The sequence below is a fragment of the Parasteatoda tepidariorum genome, chromosome 10 (genome assembly GCF_982258835.1).
Source record: "Parasteatoda tepidariorum strain Cologne lab strain chromosome 10, Ptep-v5.0, whole genome shotgun sequence".
Lineage (NCBI taxonomy): Eukaryota > Metazoa > Arthropoda > Arachnida > Araneae > Theridiidae > Parasteatoda > Parasteatoda tepidariorum.
In genome coordinates, this window is record NC_141764.1 from 25,621,736 (window position 1) to 25,639,186 (window position 17,451).

The 17,451-nt window shown below is 31.6% G+C and overlaps 1 protein-coding gene across 2 annotated transcripts in view; it reads left to right on the forward strand.

Annotated features, from left to right (window-relative positions):
* Positions 1-225: 225 nt before the first annotated feature.
* LOC107449252 (protein Wnt-11) overlaps positions 226-17,451 on the forward strand; it is a 28,082-nt gene continuing 10,856 nt past the window's right edge. The window contains exons 1-3 of one of the 2 annotated variants that reach the window (XM_043046640.3): positions 226-440; positions 14,279-14,523; positions 15,863-16,140. In XM_043046640.3, the coding sequence (XP_042902574.2) occupies positions 355-440; positions 14,279-14,523; positions 15,863-16,140 (609 nt within the window). In that variant the 5' untranslated portion in view covers positions 226-354. Of the gene's footprint in view, positions 441-14,256; positions 14,524-15,862; positions 16,141-17,451 lie in introns of both variants that reach the window. The other variant, XM_087153500.1, reaches the window with a different exon arrangement.

Genomic DNA, 17,451 nt, shown 5'->3' on the forward strand with positions numbered 1-17,451 from the left:
TAACAAATTCTCCCACACGCTAAAAGAAAACGAATGCAAAATAAATACTCACAGCAGAAAAAAAGGAGAAAAAAAAAACCAACAAGGCATTCATTGGCGGGATTAATTTCTCATTCATGTTTATTTGATGCCGCTATCCATTAATCCGAAATCTTCCTCCACGCAATTCTTAAAAAACGCGCGTCAGCTCATCGGAGGCGCGGACCACTGACGAAATGATTTCGGCCCAGCAGGTGTTTAAAGCCTGCCTACGGAGGAACTGTCACGTATACCATTGGAATACTATAAAGAGCGCCGGCGCGCCTTTGGCAATCGTTTGGCTGATACCTGACGATCCGGAAGTGACGAGTCGGAATGCGAGGATTGTATCTTCATCTTCTGCTGTTCTTTTTCTCATGCAGCATGGCATCTAGAACGCCGGTATCTCCTCTTGGTTGGTTGTAAGTACTTCACATTTACTATTGTAGTATTATGCAATTATTATTTATGTATCTTCATATATTTTTTTTTATCTAGTGTTGAATTTCGTTTGCACTATTATTTGTGTTTTATCATATTTAATCATAATTTTTCTTAATCGGTTTCATTTTTACTATCGCTATTTATTTATTATCGCTTGCTTTTTTGATATTATCATTTATTTTCGATAAGTGATGTTCTTATTATCAGGTAATGCATTTAAATGTTATCAATGAATAATTAATTAAAAACTATTTGTACTTTAAAAAATTGCAAAATATTATTTCTCAAATTAATGTGCTTTTCTTAGGTATTTAAATACGAATTTGTATAAATTAAATTTTAATTAAAAAAAACTTCACAATTTAATTAAATTTTAGTCATTCAAAAAGAGAAAGTTATTCTTATTACATTTGAACTTAATGTTTGTTTTCATTTATACTTTTATAAATTCAACCTTATTTGTTATTATATTTTATTTAATTGAATTTGATTAGTTTAAAGAGTGGAATGGAAGTTAGTCAAACTTCAATGGTCAAATTAATATATATATATATATATATATATATATATATATATATATATATATATATATATATATATATATATATATATATATATATATATATATATATATATATATATATATTGAATTCTGGAATTTATATGCGTATTTTCTTAAGATGTATTCTTATAAATCAAATTTCATTGATTAAGCATAATTATACGTACTTTCAGTTAAATTAAATTCGAGCAATTCAAATAATTGAAGCTAGTTGAATTGAAATTATTATTTAGAATCATAATGTGGTTGTTTTGAAAGTATTCCAATTCCATTTTGGAAATTATGATTAAAATTAATATTTTTTAAAAAAAATTTATGTAAGATTCATAACTTAATCAGTTAATAAATTTTAGATAAAAATAAATCGTTACAATGCAGGTTAAGTAATTAATATCAGTTTAATCGATTTTAGGTTAAAGTTTAAACGCACTTTAATTTAAAAAAAAGAAAAAGAATTGTTAGGTGATTAGAACATAAGGAGATTCAGTTTTAATTTAATATTAGTTTGCCAATGCGTTAAAAATTGTGTTAAATAATAACTGCCATTAATCATTTTAAGTTCAAATATTTGTTTTAAAACTTTTTTTGCTGCGATATTTATTAAATTAATAAATTGCCTGTCAGAATAATTTTTGCAACCAACTTTTTACTTATACAAACATTGCGTTTAGGAGTTTTAATTAATATTACCTATGAAACTATTTTATCAAGTAAAATTTAATTAAAAGCAAAACATTATTTGCATTGGAAACATTAGTTTAATTATATTATTTGCACGTATAAGGGAAAAAAACTTTTTTAACTAGAAAAGTTTCATTCTTAAATAAACTAGTTTTAAATTATTTTTCAGTGAACATTTTTTAAATTATTTTTAAGTGAAAACTAGTTTTAATACCTTCCTTGTTCTTATTGACTTAATAAGTGATTGGTTACAGTTCAAAACGTTTTTTTTTCTTTAAATATTAAAAAGTGTTAAAGCAGTTGATTAGCAATTTGTGGCATTTTACGTATTGTTAATTTTTTTAAAATTTTTATGAAGACTCAGAAAGCACTGATTCAAAATATTATAATTAATTGAAAAATTATTCGAATTAAAAAAATCTCTTATTTCATTTGTTTGTTTTTTACTTACTTAAATTAATTTATAAGTTTAACTAGTCAAATTTATATATTTCACAGTATTTTTAAACTTAAAAAATAAAGAACAAATTAATTCTGAAAAATTTATTTCTGACGTAATTTATAAACGCAATTTGTATCTGGGAAAAAAAGCAAAAATATTAGAATAAAATTTTATGTGATCCAAAATATTATAATATCCAATTATGAATACTGAAAATAAATTATAAATGGCGAAAAAAAAGTTACTTAACATTTTATAGCATCGCCTTTATCATTGATCATGGCAAATAAGCGCTATTGGCGGTCTTTTTTGTCCGCATAAGCTCAAGAAGACTTAAATTCTCTCCACTTATCTCAGTTTTGTTTGCAAGAGTAACTTCTTTCAGTTCTTTCCTTACTATATCTCCATAAATTTTGAATGGGATTAAAAGCTGGTGAATTAGTTTGCCACATCTAGTATTGTAATTTTAATGCCACTCCAGTCAGATTTTAGTTAATTTTGATGCAATTAAGTGAATCTAAATTGTGTTGGAAGATAAAGTCATCCTTAAACGAGACTTCTAGCCATGGAATCATATAGTTCTTGAGAATATCTTCATAAATATCTGAATTAACTTTTTCTTTAAGAATGCATACCTTTCCAGGTCCGTGTGTGTTCCTGCAATTCCACATTATTACACTAACAGCAAATTTTACTAAACATTTCAGGCACTCTTTATTAAATGCTTTTTGTTTTATTCTCTAAACTTGAACTCGATTGCCAAACGAGACATAGAAAATACTTTCGTCTCTAAATATATAGTTTTCAAATCGCCCAAGTTCCATAGCAATCTTGATGTGTACCATATAATTCTTACAAGCTTTTGTTTTACAGTCATAAGTGGCTTTATTGCTTGGACATAAGATTAAAACTTACATTTATGAAAATGATTTAAAAATATTAATTCCTTCTTTCCATTTCCCATGCAAATATCATACACTCCTGAATCGATTATTTTTTTATTATAGTCTTCAGCTTTTTTGTCGCCTCTGACCGAATTCACCATTGCCACAATTATTTCTAAACTTTTCATTCTTCCAATACTGTTGTAAGATTCTGCATACGCTTGGAGTTTAGTTAAGTTAAAATGTATTGTTGATTTTTACCTTGTAAATCTAAGTTACTAACTTGTTTTATTTATTCTGTAATATCGCGTAAACATCCTATTTAAAAACAAATTTCAAGCATTAAACAAAGAAAAGAAGTCTTCTGCAAATTGTCGTCTGCACTAAATTTAAAATTCTCCTAATATACTCGTAAAATTATTAAAAACAAAGATTATTGTAAATATTTTAATAATTTAGACCAATTAAATAAAAAAATTTAATAATTTGAAGTTTATTTATTTATTTTATTTATTTTTGCTTGAAAATAGATTCCTCACAAAAATATCGCTTGCAAATATGCATAATGTGATATTTAAAAATAAAGTATTTTATTTTTATTGGATGAGAAAAGTGAATATTCTAATGCTTTGAATCAAAGTCGTATATATATTATTAGTATCGGAGTTCTCTGTATTTCGGTGGAAAATGGAGTCAAGCTATTTATATTCAAATGAAATTTTAATCAAAATTATTTGAATTCATGAACAAATCATTGCTTAATGTCCAAACTTTCAGAAATCAGGTAAGAAAAAGAAGAGTTTTTTTCTTCTTCGAAAACTAAAGACTGATATTATCTTAATATTCAGCATTTAAAGTAAAGTTTCTTTTATTACCAAAACCACTTTAGAATGTTGAAAGCTAATGCAATCGTGGTACTTTACTTCAGAAATAATAACATTCCTTACGCAATATGAGGTAAAGTAAGTTTGTAGATGTTTTGACGTAACAAAAAAAAAAAAAAATACTAGCTCCAATAAAGTTAAATTTAGATGAGAAGTAACATGAATTTACCTCTTTTGTCTATAAAGTATTATCTTTTTTATACTTAAACTATTATTAGTTATAGTTTTATACTTAAACTATTTACACTGAACTTGCGCAATAAAAATAGAACTTTAACCACTTCCTACAATAGTAAAATCTTAAATATATTCTCAATAAACAATGATAATAAAAAAGGAAATAAATCTTGTGTTCAAACTTCTTTGCTCGTTAGATTTGGTTAGTTTTAAGACGAGGACTGGTATTTGAATGTATGGGGCTTGCTCTACAATTCGCTGCCCCCTGAACGAAGAGTAAAGTGTCGAAAATATTTATTCTGCAGATTATCTAGCGAATGAGCAGATTCACTAAGATAATCCGTTAAAGTGCCAGAAATTGTTTTTTTTTTCTCAAATTACCTAAGTAGTCTGAAAACTTCAGATATAATTTGCTCATTAAAGTGAAAATAAGATATTTATTGAAAAAACAGAAATGTTTCGATATGTGAAGAATAATTATTTATTTTTTACTATCTAAAAAAGCAGGTTACTTCAATAAAATAATCAACACATTAGTTAATAGAATCAATCATTTTAAAACCTATAATTACAAGTATCATAAGGTTTGAAATATTATTATAATTAAGGAATTTTACATAATTCAAAATAATCAACAAATTAGTAGATAGAATTATAGAAACAAAATATAACTATACGAAAGTCGTTAATGTGCCAAAAATATTATTTCATTTCAAAAAATTACGTAAGCAGTCTGCAAACTACCTAGATAATCCGCACATAACCTACTCGTGAAAGTGAAAGTAAGGTCTTTGCTGAAACAACAGAAACATTTCAAAACGTTATTTATTTATTGAATGTTAGAAAAGTCGTGCAATTAAAATTTGATTTTGTTCAAATTTTGTATTTTGCCTTGTAAAATTAGATACTTTAAAATGATGTAAAAAATTGTACACCTTACAATTCGAATTTTTTTTTAATATTGTTAAAAATAAAACATAACAAATATTTATTGAAATTTATCTTTTGCGTTGCGTGGTATTATCTTTAGACAAACGAATTTTATAGTTGTTCGCAGAATTTTTTCAATTCACTTCAAAAGTTCTGGAATTACGGCAAAATACGCAAAATGTAAAATTTATATTAAGGGGACCAAAGTTTGGATCACTTTCCTAACCAAACTATGGGGACCATATTTTTGAGATTGGGACTACCCTCTATTGACTGTGACTACCTATTGGGGATTAGAAATCCGAATCCTTTGGAAAGAAGTATGTTTATCCAGAGAAATTGCATTTTTGTGTCCGATTTCTTACTTTAAAATATCGTCCACACTCATTAATTAGCATATTTGAGGTCACCCCCTCGAACCATTACGATTGAGCCCTAGAACGTGAAGATCCGATATCAGATCAAAAGTTATTCAGGGTGGTCCTTTTTTTTGCTCACTGTACATTTATGAAAATTTAAATCGGTATTTTACTCATGTAAATATATGTGAGAACTTTTTTATAGTAAAAAATGCATTATTTCCGTTGAAGTCTTTAACTCCTTTTTAAAAGTAAAGATCTTTACGCGATTAATTTTATTTTTATTTAAATTCTACGTAACCATAAATTATCAAAAAAATTTTTTTCATTACATTTTAATTAAATTAAATTTTAAAAATGGGACGAATTATGGTTTGCTTCAAAATAAAAACTTAACAGAATCTCTATAAAGGTTGAAAATGAATGTTAAGGAAACATTTCTTCATTAGAAAATTTAGCTATTTCTCTTTGATTTGAAAAGCACAATAAGAAATACTAATGCAATATTTTATAAATGCTTTTTCTTTTCATAATTTGTTCTAATATATTGTTGTTAGAAATATTGTATTTTCTTTTTAAAAAAAATAACATTTCTACTTCATTTGCATTTTACTTGAAATAATTTCTCAACGGCAACTGAAATATTAAATGAATCATGAATTATAGGTTGGATCTAAATAGAATTGGAGGTTTCAAAACTCGTTACTGGTTATAAAAAATATTAACTCGCGGAAGGCCTTTAACTCTTCATCAATACACCATTCTGGAACAGCTGACTTATTCTACCAGGCTCAAAACAAATTTAGTTCTAATCAAAATTAATCAGTTAACGAAGGTTATAGCCTGAAATTTGCTGTAATATTCACATATTATACTCATTTCACATTTTATAACCGTCGTTGAACAACCGATCCGACCTATTGAGTTTACAACTATTAATATTCAACTCTGTAGCCTTGTAATTTCGAACCCAATCCAGAAGACAAGAAAACTCCTGGGTCAAGTATTGGGAGAAATTTGCCTTCGTGGAGGCCTATTTGATGAATCTAACCCGCATTTGCGTTACATGGAGTGGAAAACCTCCGACGGTTATCCTGGTGGCAAAGGGACTCTAACCCATGATCCGTCTACCATTGCGGATAGTTTTTGTCAGCACTGTGGTCGGTGAAAGCCAGATGCGGAATTCGTGTTGACCAGTCATCGCTGGGACTAGAACTCGGCCACCTCATTGGAAAGCGGACGCTCTATCCCCTGTACCATCATAGCTCATATTAGACTTATTACCTTATTTTTTTCTAATAAATTTATATTTTATGTGAATTTTTAATAAAAAAGAGGTGCCGCTGTTACCATGTTTGGATAGAAATACCTTTACTACCATTCCTGGCTATCTTATCTAATGCGTGTATATTTTTATATATAAGTAAAAAAATAACAACAATCAGGCAACGAAGACAAATATAGCCTTAGAAAAAAAACGAATACAATAACGCAGAAATTGTATAAGATGAGATAGGACAACGCCTTCTAATGTAAAAAAACCCTTTATATTGGTCGTTTACTCGTTGGGAGGTAAGGCTCCCGTTTCGGAAACAAACGTGTCCTTTTTTTACAAAAAGATAAAGACTGGTAACACGATTGTTTAATTCGTAAAATTTATTTTGAAGAAACTAGAAATTTGTATCCACTATGATATATCATGATAGATTATTCTTCGCAAAATTCTTTTAAATGTAATTTTTAAAAAAAAATTAGCTGTGTGTGTAAAAGTCAGGGGAGCAAATCTCAATAGCATGAAGAGCTTTAGATCGATGGGTACGAGCTTACTTGTCTATGAAGTAAAGGCGGCTTTTACGCAATGATGATCACATTACAACAATCAATATCAATACCATTGGTCTCGAAATTGTAGAGTCTTCACCTCAAACCCCCCTACTTTTGATCTACAGCGGGCCCATGCTAAAGGTTTTATAAGTGGTAGCTAACACTAAATATATCTAATTATACTAAGCGTATCTGACCACTTTTTTCATTGAGCTATTTTTCCGACCAGTACAAAATAGTGCCTCGATAGGTAACTGAACCTTCTTTAGAAAATCTTTTGTTTTTATTCATTAATTTCTTAAATTTAGGTGGAAACATTTTTTCTGATGGTACATTTTTTCCCGCTAGGTAAAGTTTTTTCTTGCTAAAATTATCCTAGCAGCAAAATTACTTGGGCTCTCATTGGATCAATATTCACTAATCTTAATTCAATAAGGGTTCGTTATTTTCCGATATTGGCTCTATATAGATCCGATATTGGCCCGATTCACCCGATATTTCACAGCCACTTTACAACCTATATTGGCCTTATATAGAGTCGTCTGATTTACCCGATATTTTACAATTTTACAACCTATATTTTCCCTATATAGAATTGTCAGATTCACCCGATATTTTATATTTATTATTCAGCCAATATAAGCCTTATACTGGCCCTATATAAGCTATTCTGTTGTTGTTGTCTCTAATGCAACTTGCCCATGTCAACAAGCATACTTGGTGAAAGCAAGCGAATTTAAGGTAGAGGGTGCGTTTCTTGTTTTTCAGTGGCGCCATCTATGGCCAAGAATACGACTTCAACTACACACACGTCACAGTCTGTTTATAGTGCGAACCCATTCATACATTTATTCATTCATTCATATACAGATCGTAGTTTCGAACCGAACCAGAGAACGGTCGATATCCAATTCAGTGAGGTATGATTTATTGTGAGAACATGGAGGACTTTGTGATCCGACAAATTTAATGTGCACCAGTCACCATTTACTACACGGGGAGTGCTTAGCCGGTGGAGATTGAACATAGGCTACTCTGGGACCTATATTGAAAAATCCAGACATCCCAATATTGGTCCCTTGGTGCATGTTCCGGGAAAAAAGCCTGATAGAAAAAGGTCTAAAATACTTCGTAAAAAAGCACCTCACTAAGAATTTTATATACATATATAACGTCCGATTCGATTCGGAATGTTGTTTAATTTTTTCTAGTGTTTTTATCCTCTTGTTTTAGCGCACTTTTCTCTGTCCACCTATAATCATTAAAAGAAGGAGCCATGTTGGCTCAAAGGATAGAGCACTTGCCTCCCATTGAAGTGACCCGGATTCGAATATTAAGGACGAATTCCGCACCCAGCCCGTACCTACCACAGCGCTGGTGTGAAGTATCTGCAGTGGTAGTCGGAACATGTATTACAGTCTCCTTGCCGTTAGGTTAAGTGTGGGAGGTTTTCGGGATTTTTTTCTCTCCGTGCAACGCAAATGCATCTTAGTTCCATCAAAAAGTTCTCCAAGAAGGCAAATTTCTCCTAATACTTGATCCAGGAGTTCCTTTGTCTTCTGGATAGTGTTCAAAATTACAAGGCTACGGAACACCAGTAGTCGCAAGCTCTAAATTGGGTCGGTTGTTCAACGAAGGTTATAAAATAAAATAAAATAAAACCGCTAAAAGGTATTACAGTCGAACCTCTATTTAACGAAGTCGCTAAATCCCGATAAGTTCGTTATATGGAAAATTCGTTATATGGAAAATTCGTTAAATAGAAAATCACCTTTTGAAATATTTAAACAATACAAAACAGGTTTTAAGTTCATAAACATAATTAAAATAGCAATTGATACACCTTTATCTTGTAAACTAATATCTACTATTTATTTTATAAATCTTAACCATCAAAGACATCTGCTTGGAAAGCATGAATAGAGCAAAGCATTATCCAGTGTTACACTATCATGCTACATACATTTTCAACTAAAAAAGAGCTAAATTTATGCATAAAATTGTAGCTGCATTTATTATAAAAATAATTTTAAGCATACATTACCACATGCGTTCTTAAGTTTAATTTCTACTGATAAAATCCGTTAATTTTGTCAAAGTTTTTCGTTTGAAAGACAAACAAAAAGGGAAAGGGATTTTAATGCTTTCCCTAAAAGTTAAGTAGCTTCGAAAATCAATTTAAAGTCATTTCCCCCATAAAATGCATTAACAAGTTTACACCCTTGTGCAAATTAATTGAAACAAACTCAATAAATTCAGAAAACTAAGAGAAAATGCTATTTTATTTAAATTTATACAAACTCAAAAATTTTTAGTACATAATATGATCTCCACGACATTTTATTAACATTTGGACACGATTCGGCATGGATTCCACTAATTTTTTACAGTCATTTATAATATTTGTGTCCTTGTACCACACATGAATTAACGCCGTGATTAGCTTCTCCATAGTTGTACAGTCCATATTTAATAGGCGATTCTTGCATATGGCCCAGAGATTCTCAATTGGGTTGATATCCGGAGAGTTCCCTGGCCATTCCAATGTCTCAATTTGATTCTCAGACATGAATATGTTGACAATTTTGGACGTCTGGCAAGGAGCTAAATCCTGTTGGTATCCTGTTGATCCTGGAGGTATCGTTTCTTCAACTCTGGAACAACTTTTTTTACCCAGAATAGTAATGTACTGCTCAGAACGCATCATACCGTCAATAGGCTGCAAAGGTCCAACCAAAAGTTTGTTTCAATTAATTTGCACAAGGGTGTAAAATATTCAGAAATAATTTGGGAAATAAGGAAAGTGGATCTCAAAGAAAAGTTCGTTAAATCGAAAATTCACTCACTATTTGAAGGTTGTTTTACGAAGAAATTTCCAAGATGTTCTTGGTTCCTCGAAAAAATTCGCAAAATAGAGAAATTCGCAAAATGGAAGTTCGTTAAATAGAAGTCCGACTGTATTTAATGAGACAAATGAAACAGTCCTAAGCATACATTAGAACTTGAGTGAATGTCCCATTACCGGGAAAAAATCTATTAAGTTAGGGCTTTACTTCAATTCAAAAGAAATATATTTAAAAAGAAAAATTTCAGATTACAATTTACAATTATTTTAGTTACAACGTCAATTTTTGTTTACACATAAATCAAAATTCAAAATGATTCCATGTAATAATTTTTTGTTTTTAAATCGTGCATTACTACAACCAGTCAATGAATGATGAAATATTTTATATAAATTTCAATGCTGTTTACTTTTTGATTACGTTCCTATTCCACAGTTGAGTAAACAGTTAGTAGTAAATGTACGTAAATATGTAGTAAATTTATTTACGTAACTACAGTTTACTTTTAGTTTTTGTCATTTTGTCTATTGATTTAAGATGTCGCTCGCTCAATGCAATACTTAACTAATATTCAATTTCTGAGGAACTATAGAACCAATGTCACTCAAATTTTGTATTTTGCCTCACAAAATTATATTCTGTAGAATGACGTACAAATTTGTATACCTTGAAATTCAAGATTTTTTTCGATTATTATTAAATAAAATAATAAAAAATAATAAATAATTATTAAAAAGTATTCTTTTTTTAATTATCCTTGGATAAACGAATTTTATAATTGTGTGCAACAATTTTTCGATTCACTTAAAAAATTCTTGAGAAATAGCGAAATTAACAAAAATTTAAATAAACATTAAAGGATGTAAACTTTGGACGGCTCTCCTGACCTACTATAGGGACCATATTTTCCAGATTGTTGATACCTCCATATTTTAAGGGTCATAAATCCAAATCAGTCAGGAAAAAAAGGTATGTTTATTCAGAGAAAGTAAATTTTTGTGTCTGATTTCGTAACTTAAAATATCATTTCCACAAATTAATTAGAATGTTTAAGGTCCCACCCTTGATCCATTACGATTGAGTACGTGGAAATCCAATCATTAAATCATAAATTATTCAGGATGTTTATTTTTTGTTTGTGTTTATTTTTATAACTGTTGTTGAACAGACAACCCAATTTTGAGTTTACAGCAACCAATGTGCAACTCCGTAGCCTTGTAATTTCGAACCCGATCCAGAAGACAAGAGAACTTCTGGATCAAGCATTGAGACAAACTTTGACCTTTGTGGAGAACTTTTTGATGCGATTAAACCGCACTTGCGTTACATGGAGAGGAAAACCACGTAAACCTCTCACGATTAGCCTGATGGCAAGGGGATTCTAATTCATGATCCGTCTACTGTTCTAGTTATTTTCTGTGTGGAATTCTCTTTGGATAAACCAATCTTAAAATTGTATGTAAAAATTTTTCAACTTGTTTAAAAATTCTCGAGACATGGCGAAATACGCAAAAAGTAAAATAAACATTAATGGGTCCAAACTCTGTTGACCAAACTATTAGGACCATAGTTCCCAGATTACGGTTACCGCTTATACTTTGGAGGTCAGAAATTTGAATTCATCGAAAAAAAGATGTGTTTATTCAGAGAAAGTACGTTTTTGTAATATCTTAAAATATCGTCTGCACTGTCTAATTAGAATATTTGATGTCAGCCCCTCGAACTAAACGTGAGGAACTGATCATTAGATCAAAAGTGATTCAGGGTAGTCCGTTCTTTATTATTTATTTATTTTTTGGAGCACTCTACATTTATATAAAAACTTATAAAAATGAAGATTCATGTCAAAATACTACCAAACTAAATGGCTCTTACAAACCAGTCTTGACGTGATAGCCTTAAAGAAACAGTTTTGCTTAGTGGTCATCAGACTTGACAGGATGGGAGAATACAGCCGGGTAGCGTTTTTCCAATCCAGCTGCTTTTAACAACCCGCTCTTCAAAAACCTTCAAATCAGCTATGAGGAGAGTAAAATCTCAAAAAGAGAACGAGTCGTTAAAAGTAGCTGGATTATAAATTAGCCTATCACATAAAGTGGGGCCCTCTCAACTTTTTGAAATCTAATGGAATATCGTTTTAACTAGAAAGTAGTTTTGATGCCTCTTACACTCGGGGGTCCCGGGCCACTACCCTGTTTTCTCCAGTTGTGGCTACACCCCTGCTCGTCTAAATTTAAAGCCTATAATCACCTTCTAATTTGCTGAAACTGAGCCCGTTAAAGGTGTTGGATTGTAAATTAGCCTATCACATAAAGTGGAGCCCTCTCAAACTTTTGAAATCTTATACTTTCGAAATGTAATGAAATATCGTTTGAACTAGAAAGTATTTTTGATGCCTCTTACACTCGGGGGTCCCGGAACACTGCCTTGTTTGCTCCAGTTGTAGCTACACCCCTGTTCGTCTATATTTAAAGCTTATAGTCACCTTCGAATTTGCAGAGAAAATGAGCTCAGATTGAAAGGAAAAAAAATAGAAAAGTTGTAACAACTGTTAATATGTCAATACCCAGTGCCGGGAACACAAAAAACAATTTTTCTTCTCCAGATTGAACATGACCTTTTAATTAACTGATGATGTGCTGATGGATCGATGTCAGCACATCTCTCTCACTTTTTTTTCTTCTCACATCACACATCCAATCACACCCAATTGAAGACGTGAGCATCCTTCCATTCCATTTTTCATTAACACTGTGTCAGTTTACTCTCGGATCGAACGTTTCGAGGACGTTGACTTTCCCTATATTTGACACGTATACACAGCCATTGTGCCGCAGCTGTCAACAGGATGATTTGATCTAAGACGAATTTCATACATTTTAATACATTTGCTTAGAACAGTTGGTTACTGAGTGTATTTATCTATGATTTAAGAACTCCCTTATGTATTACATTCGATAATAATAACGCGTTAGCGCTATTTTTTCATTAAATAATATTAAACCTTGAAAATGTTTGATCAAAGTGATTTCATCAACCTAATCGCGCCATTTACTCGTTAGTTAGAATTTTTTCATACTTGTTAGTAATATTTATACTCGGAACTCTTTATATACGCTAAGTTTTAATGAATTAAATAAAAAATCCAATGCTTTACAAATGTCTTCAGTATTTTCTATGCAGTCTGGTATTTTTTAAGGCTTATTACAATTTGCTCGTAGGTTAATTGATTAATGCACAAAGCGAACTGGGGAAGGAGCCTTTTAACTGTTTTAGTTTGATGTTTTTGTTTGCCTCACATCGACGATCTCTGATGCAAAGAAAGAGGCTCAACCTCAACCGGTTCTATTGTGTAACGAGTTTTGTTTTCTGTATTTATGAGGAAGGCAAAACCTCTTTGCACGTTTCAGAATCGGTTTTTATTTAAATTCGGAGAAAGGAAGTGGATTTTATGAGGCAAATATTTACGTTTTGGTTTTAAGATCGATTAGCAGCTAACTGCGTAACAAAATGAAAATTTGACTAGTTGTCTAAGCAAAAATTGCTCAATCAGCCTGACACGGCCTTAGGTTTATTGCAATGAGTCTTGTAGGTTCATAGCAGCAACAACTTGAAGTGAATCAGGAAAATTGAGTAATTTTTCGCATATTTTATGATTATCCTAAAGTTAATGGAATCATTGTAATAAGCTTGATTTAGGGTAATTAGATAATACTGGAGATTTTTTCACCCATACTTGGCTCACATATCGAAATATCGTTGAAGAAGTTGGATTTATCAATTAGCCTACGAAATATTTATAACTTTAAAATGTAAATATGGGTAAGTAATAATATCAAGCACTTTTACATTGCATCATGCTTGTTCACGCAGGCATCTATGGAAAAAGGAGAATGCTCTGAAGTTACTGTACTTTGCACAACATGAGTACAGGATGCAATGTTAAAGAATTAAATTTACATTGATAAACTTAAAATGTAACTATGTGACCGTATTCATCAGGGATACGTAGAAATGCTAATATTCTCTAGCAATGAGATCAAGCACTTTTATGTTGCATCATGCTTCTTCACGCATATGGAGAATGGCGAATGCTCTTTTTTCAGAACATGCATGCAGGATGCAACATGAAAGTTCTAAATCCCTTTAATATGTTGTGCATGCATCAAACTTCTGTATTTTAAAGTTCATAAAATTATTTACAGAATTGTGGATTGTAAATTTTAGGGGACTTCATCGGCATAACAAAGTCTATTCTTGGCTAACTCCATCGGTCTGTGTGAAAGCTTATAAACAGCAACTTATAGCCCCAGTACAGAAAGCAGCTTGCAAAAGGAACTTGGCCCTTATGCCTGTTATGGTGACCGCATCTCGACACGTTTCTGAAACCTGTCAGGAAACTTTTCGCCATAACAGATGGAACTGTTCGACTGTTGATCTGGCTCCTCGATTTGAACAAGATATTCTCAGAGGTAGGCTTTGGTATGAACTTATAGTTATAAAACATATTTAAAATCTGAATTTTAGAAAAGTATTTCGATTATGACTGTTTTCGATTGAAGGTTTAGTAATCAGCAGCAATCGTCTTAAGAAGCTGCTCTGCTTATCGAAGTTTCGTGCATACTTTAGCTGAGAGATGGCTATTCCTTGCTGTGACGACATGCTGCTCAACTTTCCAACGTTATCACTACACATTTATTTCGACCTCATTTAGTGAATGCGGTGTGGACTATACGAACGTGCAACTTTCCCAAATAAGGGAATTTCCCTCTCAATTTTAGAAATAGAATTCGCTAACTTTATGAGACAAGAAAATGAAACAATTAAGTTTTTCAAGTTGCAATACAAAGTTATTATTAAATTCGCAAACTTTTGGAAATATTTAAAAATTATGAAACAAGAGATTGTTAAACAGGAGTATTTGTACAAATACTCTAATTTTAACGAATCCAAAAGTAATTTAATCTCATTGCAGCAGATTGTTTTGTGAATCGCTGTTTACTTAACCTCCTTATTGTTTCAGTAAATTTTTTAAAAAAAATAAGAACTTTTTTTGTAGGTTTGTAACAAAATTTGACAATAAAATACACATCATTTCCTGACTTTAATTTTTCCAAAAAAATCAAGTTTCTTGACAATCCCGGTGTCCTTGATCTCGAAAAAGTCCTTACAAAATGGATGATTTCACCACGCAGCTCATTACGTAATTCATTGCTAATCAAGCAGCAAACACGTAAAGCCAAATAGCTTATCGGAACCAGGTGAATATATTAGTCGAGATGGCTAGGTCGTCGCTGCATATTTTATCACTTCTCAAACATTTTCATGTATTTGAGAAAATGAATATTAGGTAGTTAAGAAACGATAGGAATATTATCATATATTATTGCATATTGAATATAAGAGTTAGAGGAAGAGTGGAAAATTTTTTAAATTCAAAAATTGCAATTCAAAATGTCTATAAACATCAAGAAGTTGTTTACAAAATATATCTTTCAATTAAAAATATCTATTTTAAAAGATGGAAGTTATTGATGGGCTATTATTGATTCAGCTTTTCTAAACTAATAAGCTGGTGGTCCTCCAATTGCTCCAACTAATGAGTTTAGCCTGTAACGTTGAATTGGCAGACATTTTTCATGCAAGTTTTTAAATTGTTGGAGATCATCTACAACATATCCATTTTACTGAGACATCCAATTCTTTATATGCTTTTAAAGTCCTCAGAATCATTTTTAACATGTGCTTCTACTGAAACATTTGCAATTAGTTTCTTGACCACTGAGTTAATATTCCACCTTTTATTTTTAGGAACTCGTGAACAGGCATTTGTAAGTAGTTTGGCAGCAGCAGGAATAGCCATTTACGTAGCAAGATCTTGTGCAGAAGGTAGGATAAAAACTTGCGGTTGCGGAAAGCAATCCAGAGAACCACCTTCATCGGACTTCAATTGGGGAGGATGTGCTGATAATGTGGGATATGGTGTCAAAGCTGCAAAGGCCTTCTCGTCTGAACCATTTGACAGGCGGAAGTTCAAAGCTAACGTCGACATTCGTTTGCATCGACATAACAGCAGGGTCGGATGGCGAGTAAGTTAATTTCTTTCTCTTTAAACTTCTTAACCTGCATTAAGGTATTGCAGAAGCTTACTCTGGCTAAATCTATGGAGTCAGCAAAAGTTACTTCTCTGGGATTACCTTGGCATTTTTTGCAATTGTAATTGTAGTCTTGTACAATTGTGAATACTTTTCTACAGCAAACAACAATACCAGCACATGACCCCGCACCTATGTTCCCGAACCAATGTAAACAAATCAGTCGCTCAGACGCCTGTTTGGCTTACTCGAAGCCTGTTTGAAGTTCCTGTTTGACTTACTCGAATTTCTTTCATAACAGCTTGAGTAAAAGCATAGCATGATCTCGGAAAAGCCCTGTTCGCATAACATGGCACAATCCCCGATCGACTAATTCGGCCGACGATTGTTACCGAAGTGAACTGGACATCTTTTATGCGTGTGTTTTAAAACAAATCAGTATAAGTATCAAAACAAGGATAAACGAGCAAGATTTTTTTTCCGAGCAATTCATTTGATTAGGTTATCATGATTACCCATATTTACAATTTCAAAAGAAGCGCCAAGATGGCTCAGGCAGGATAAATAGCGTTCGCATCTGATTCAGGTTTAATCCTAATCATGGTTGATTGAGTCATATACTGTTCCCAGACATGGGCTAGAATTTGACTCGCCATCGGACTCTCGACGATAGGTTTTTCTCTTAATATGGTTATAGTTTTAGTGAATAATCCCTTGTCAGTGCGACCTTGGCTATATCAGGCAAACAAAACGCGCTTTGAAATTCAGACGTAAGGAACACAATGGATATGTCCGTTATCAAGAACACGAGAAATCAATTGCTTCACATTGTTGGAATCTTGGGTATAAATTCAATTTCGACAATGTTTGAATATTTCCACCCCAGCTATGTTGGCTCCTCTTGATACGCTGGAATTTTATTTAATTCATTTGAATGCTGATTCCCTTTTTAACGACATTAGTTCCACCCCACCTCTCCATAACGTGTGGAAACGCATTTTTACCCAGAATTGCCTCTCGGTCACTGTAGTGGTTATTTTCATTCAAAACGTCATTTATTGAAGTTAGTTATTTCTATTTTTAACACATAAGGTTATTTCATTAATCGCGGTTGGCGCTTTTTTTAAATTTTTTTAAAATTTTTTTTTTCACGCATAATATGTTGCTTTCATAACTATTGTGCGTTTGCAACAGTTCCTCATTACTGTTAAGTTTAACTTATCTTTAGTCAACGTCCCTTATGCTAATTCTGAAAATGAGGAAAAACATCAACATGGAAAAAAACCACAGTTTTATGAAAATGAA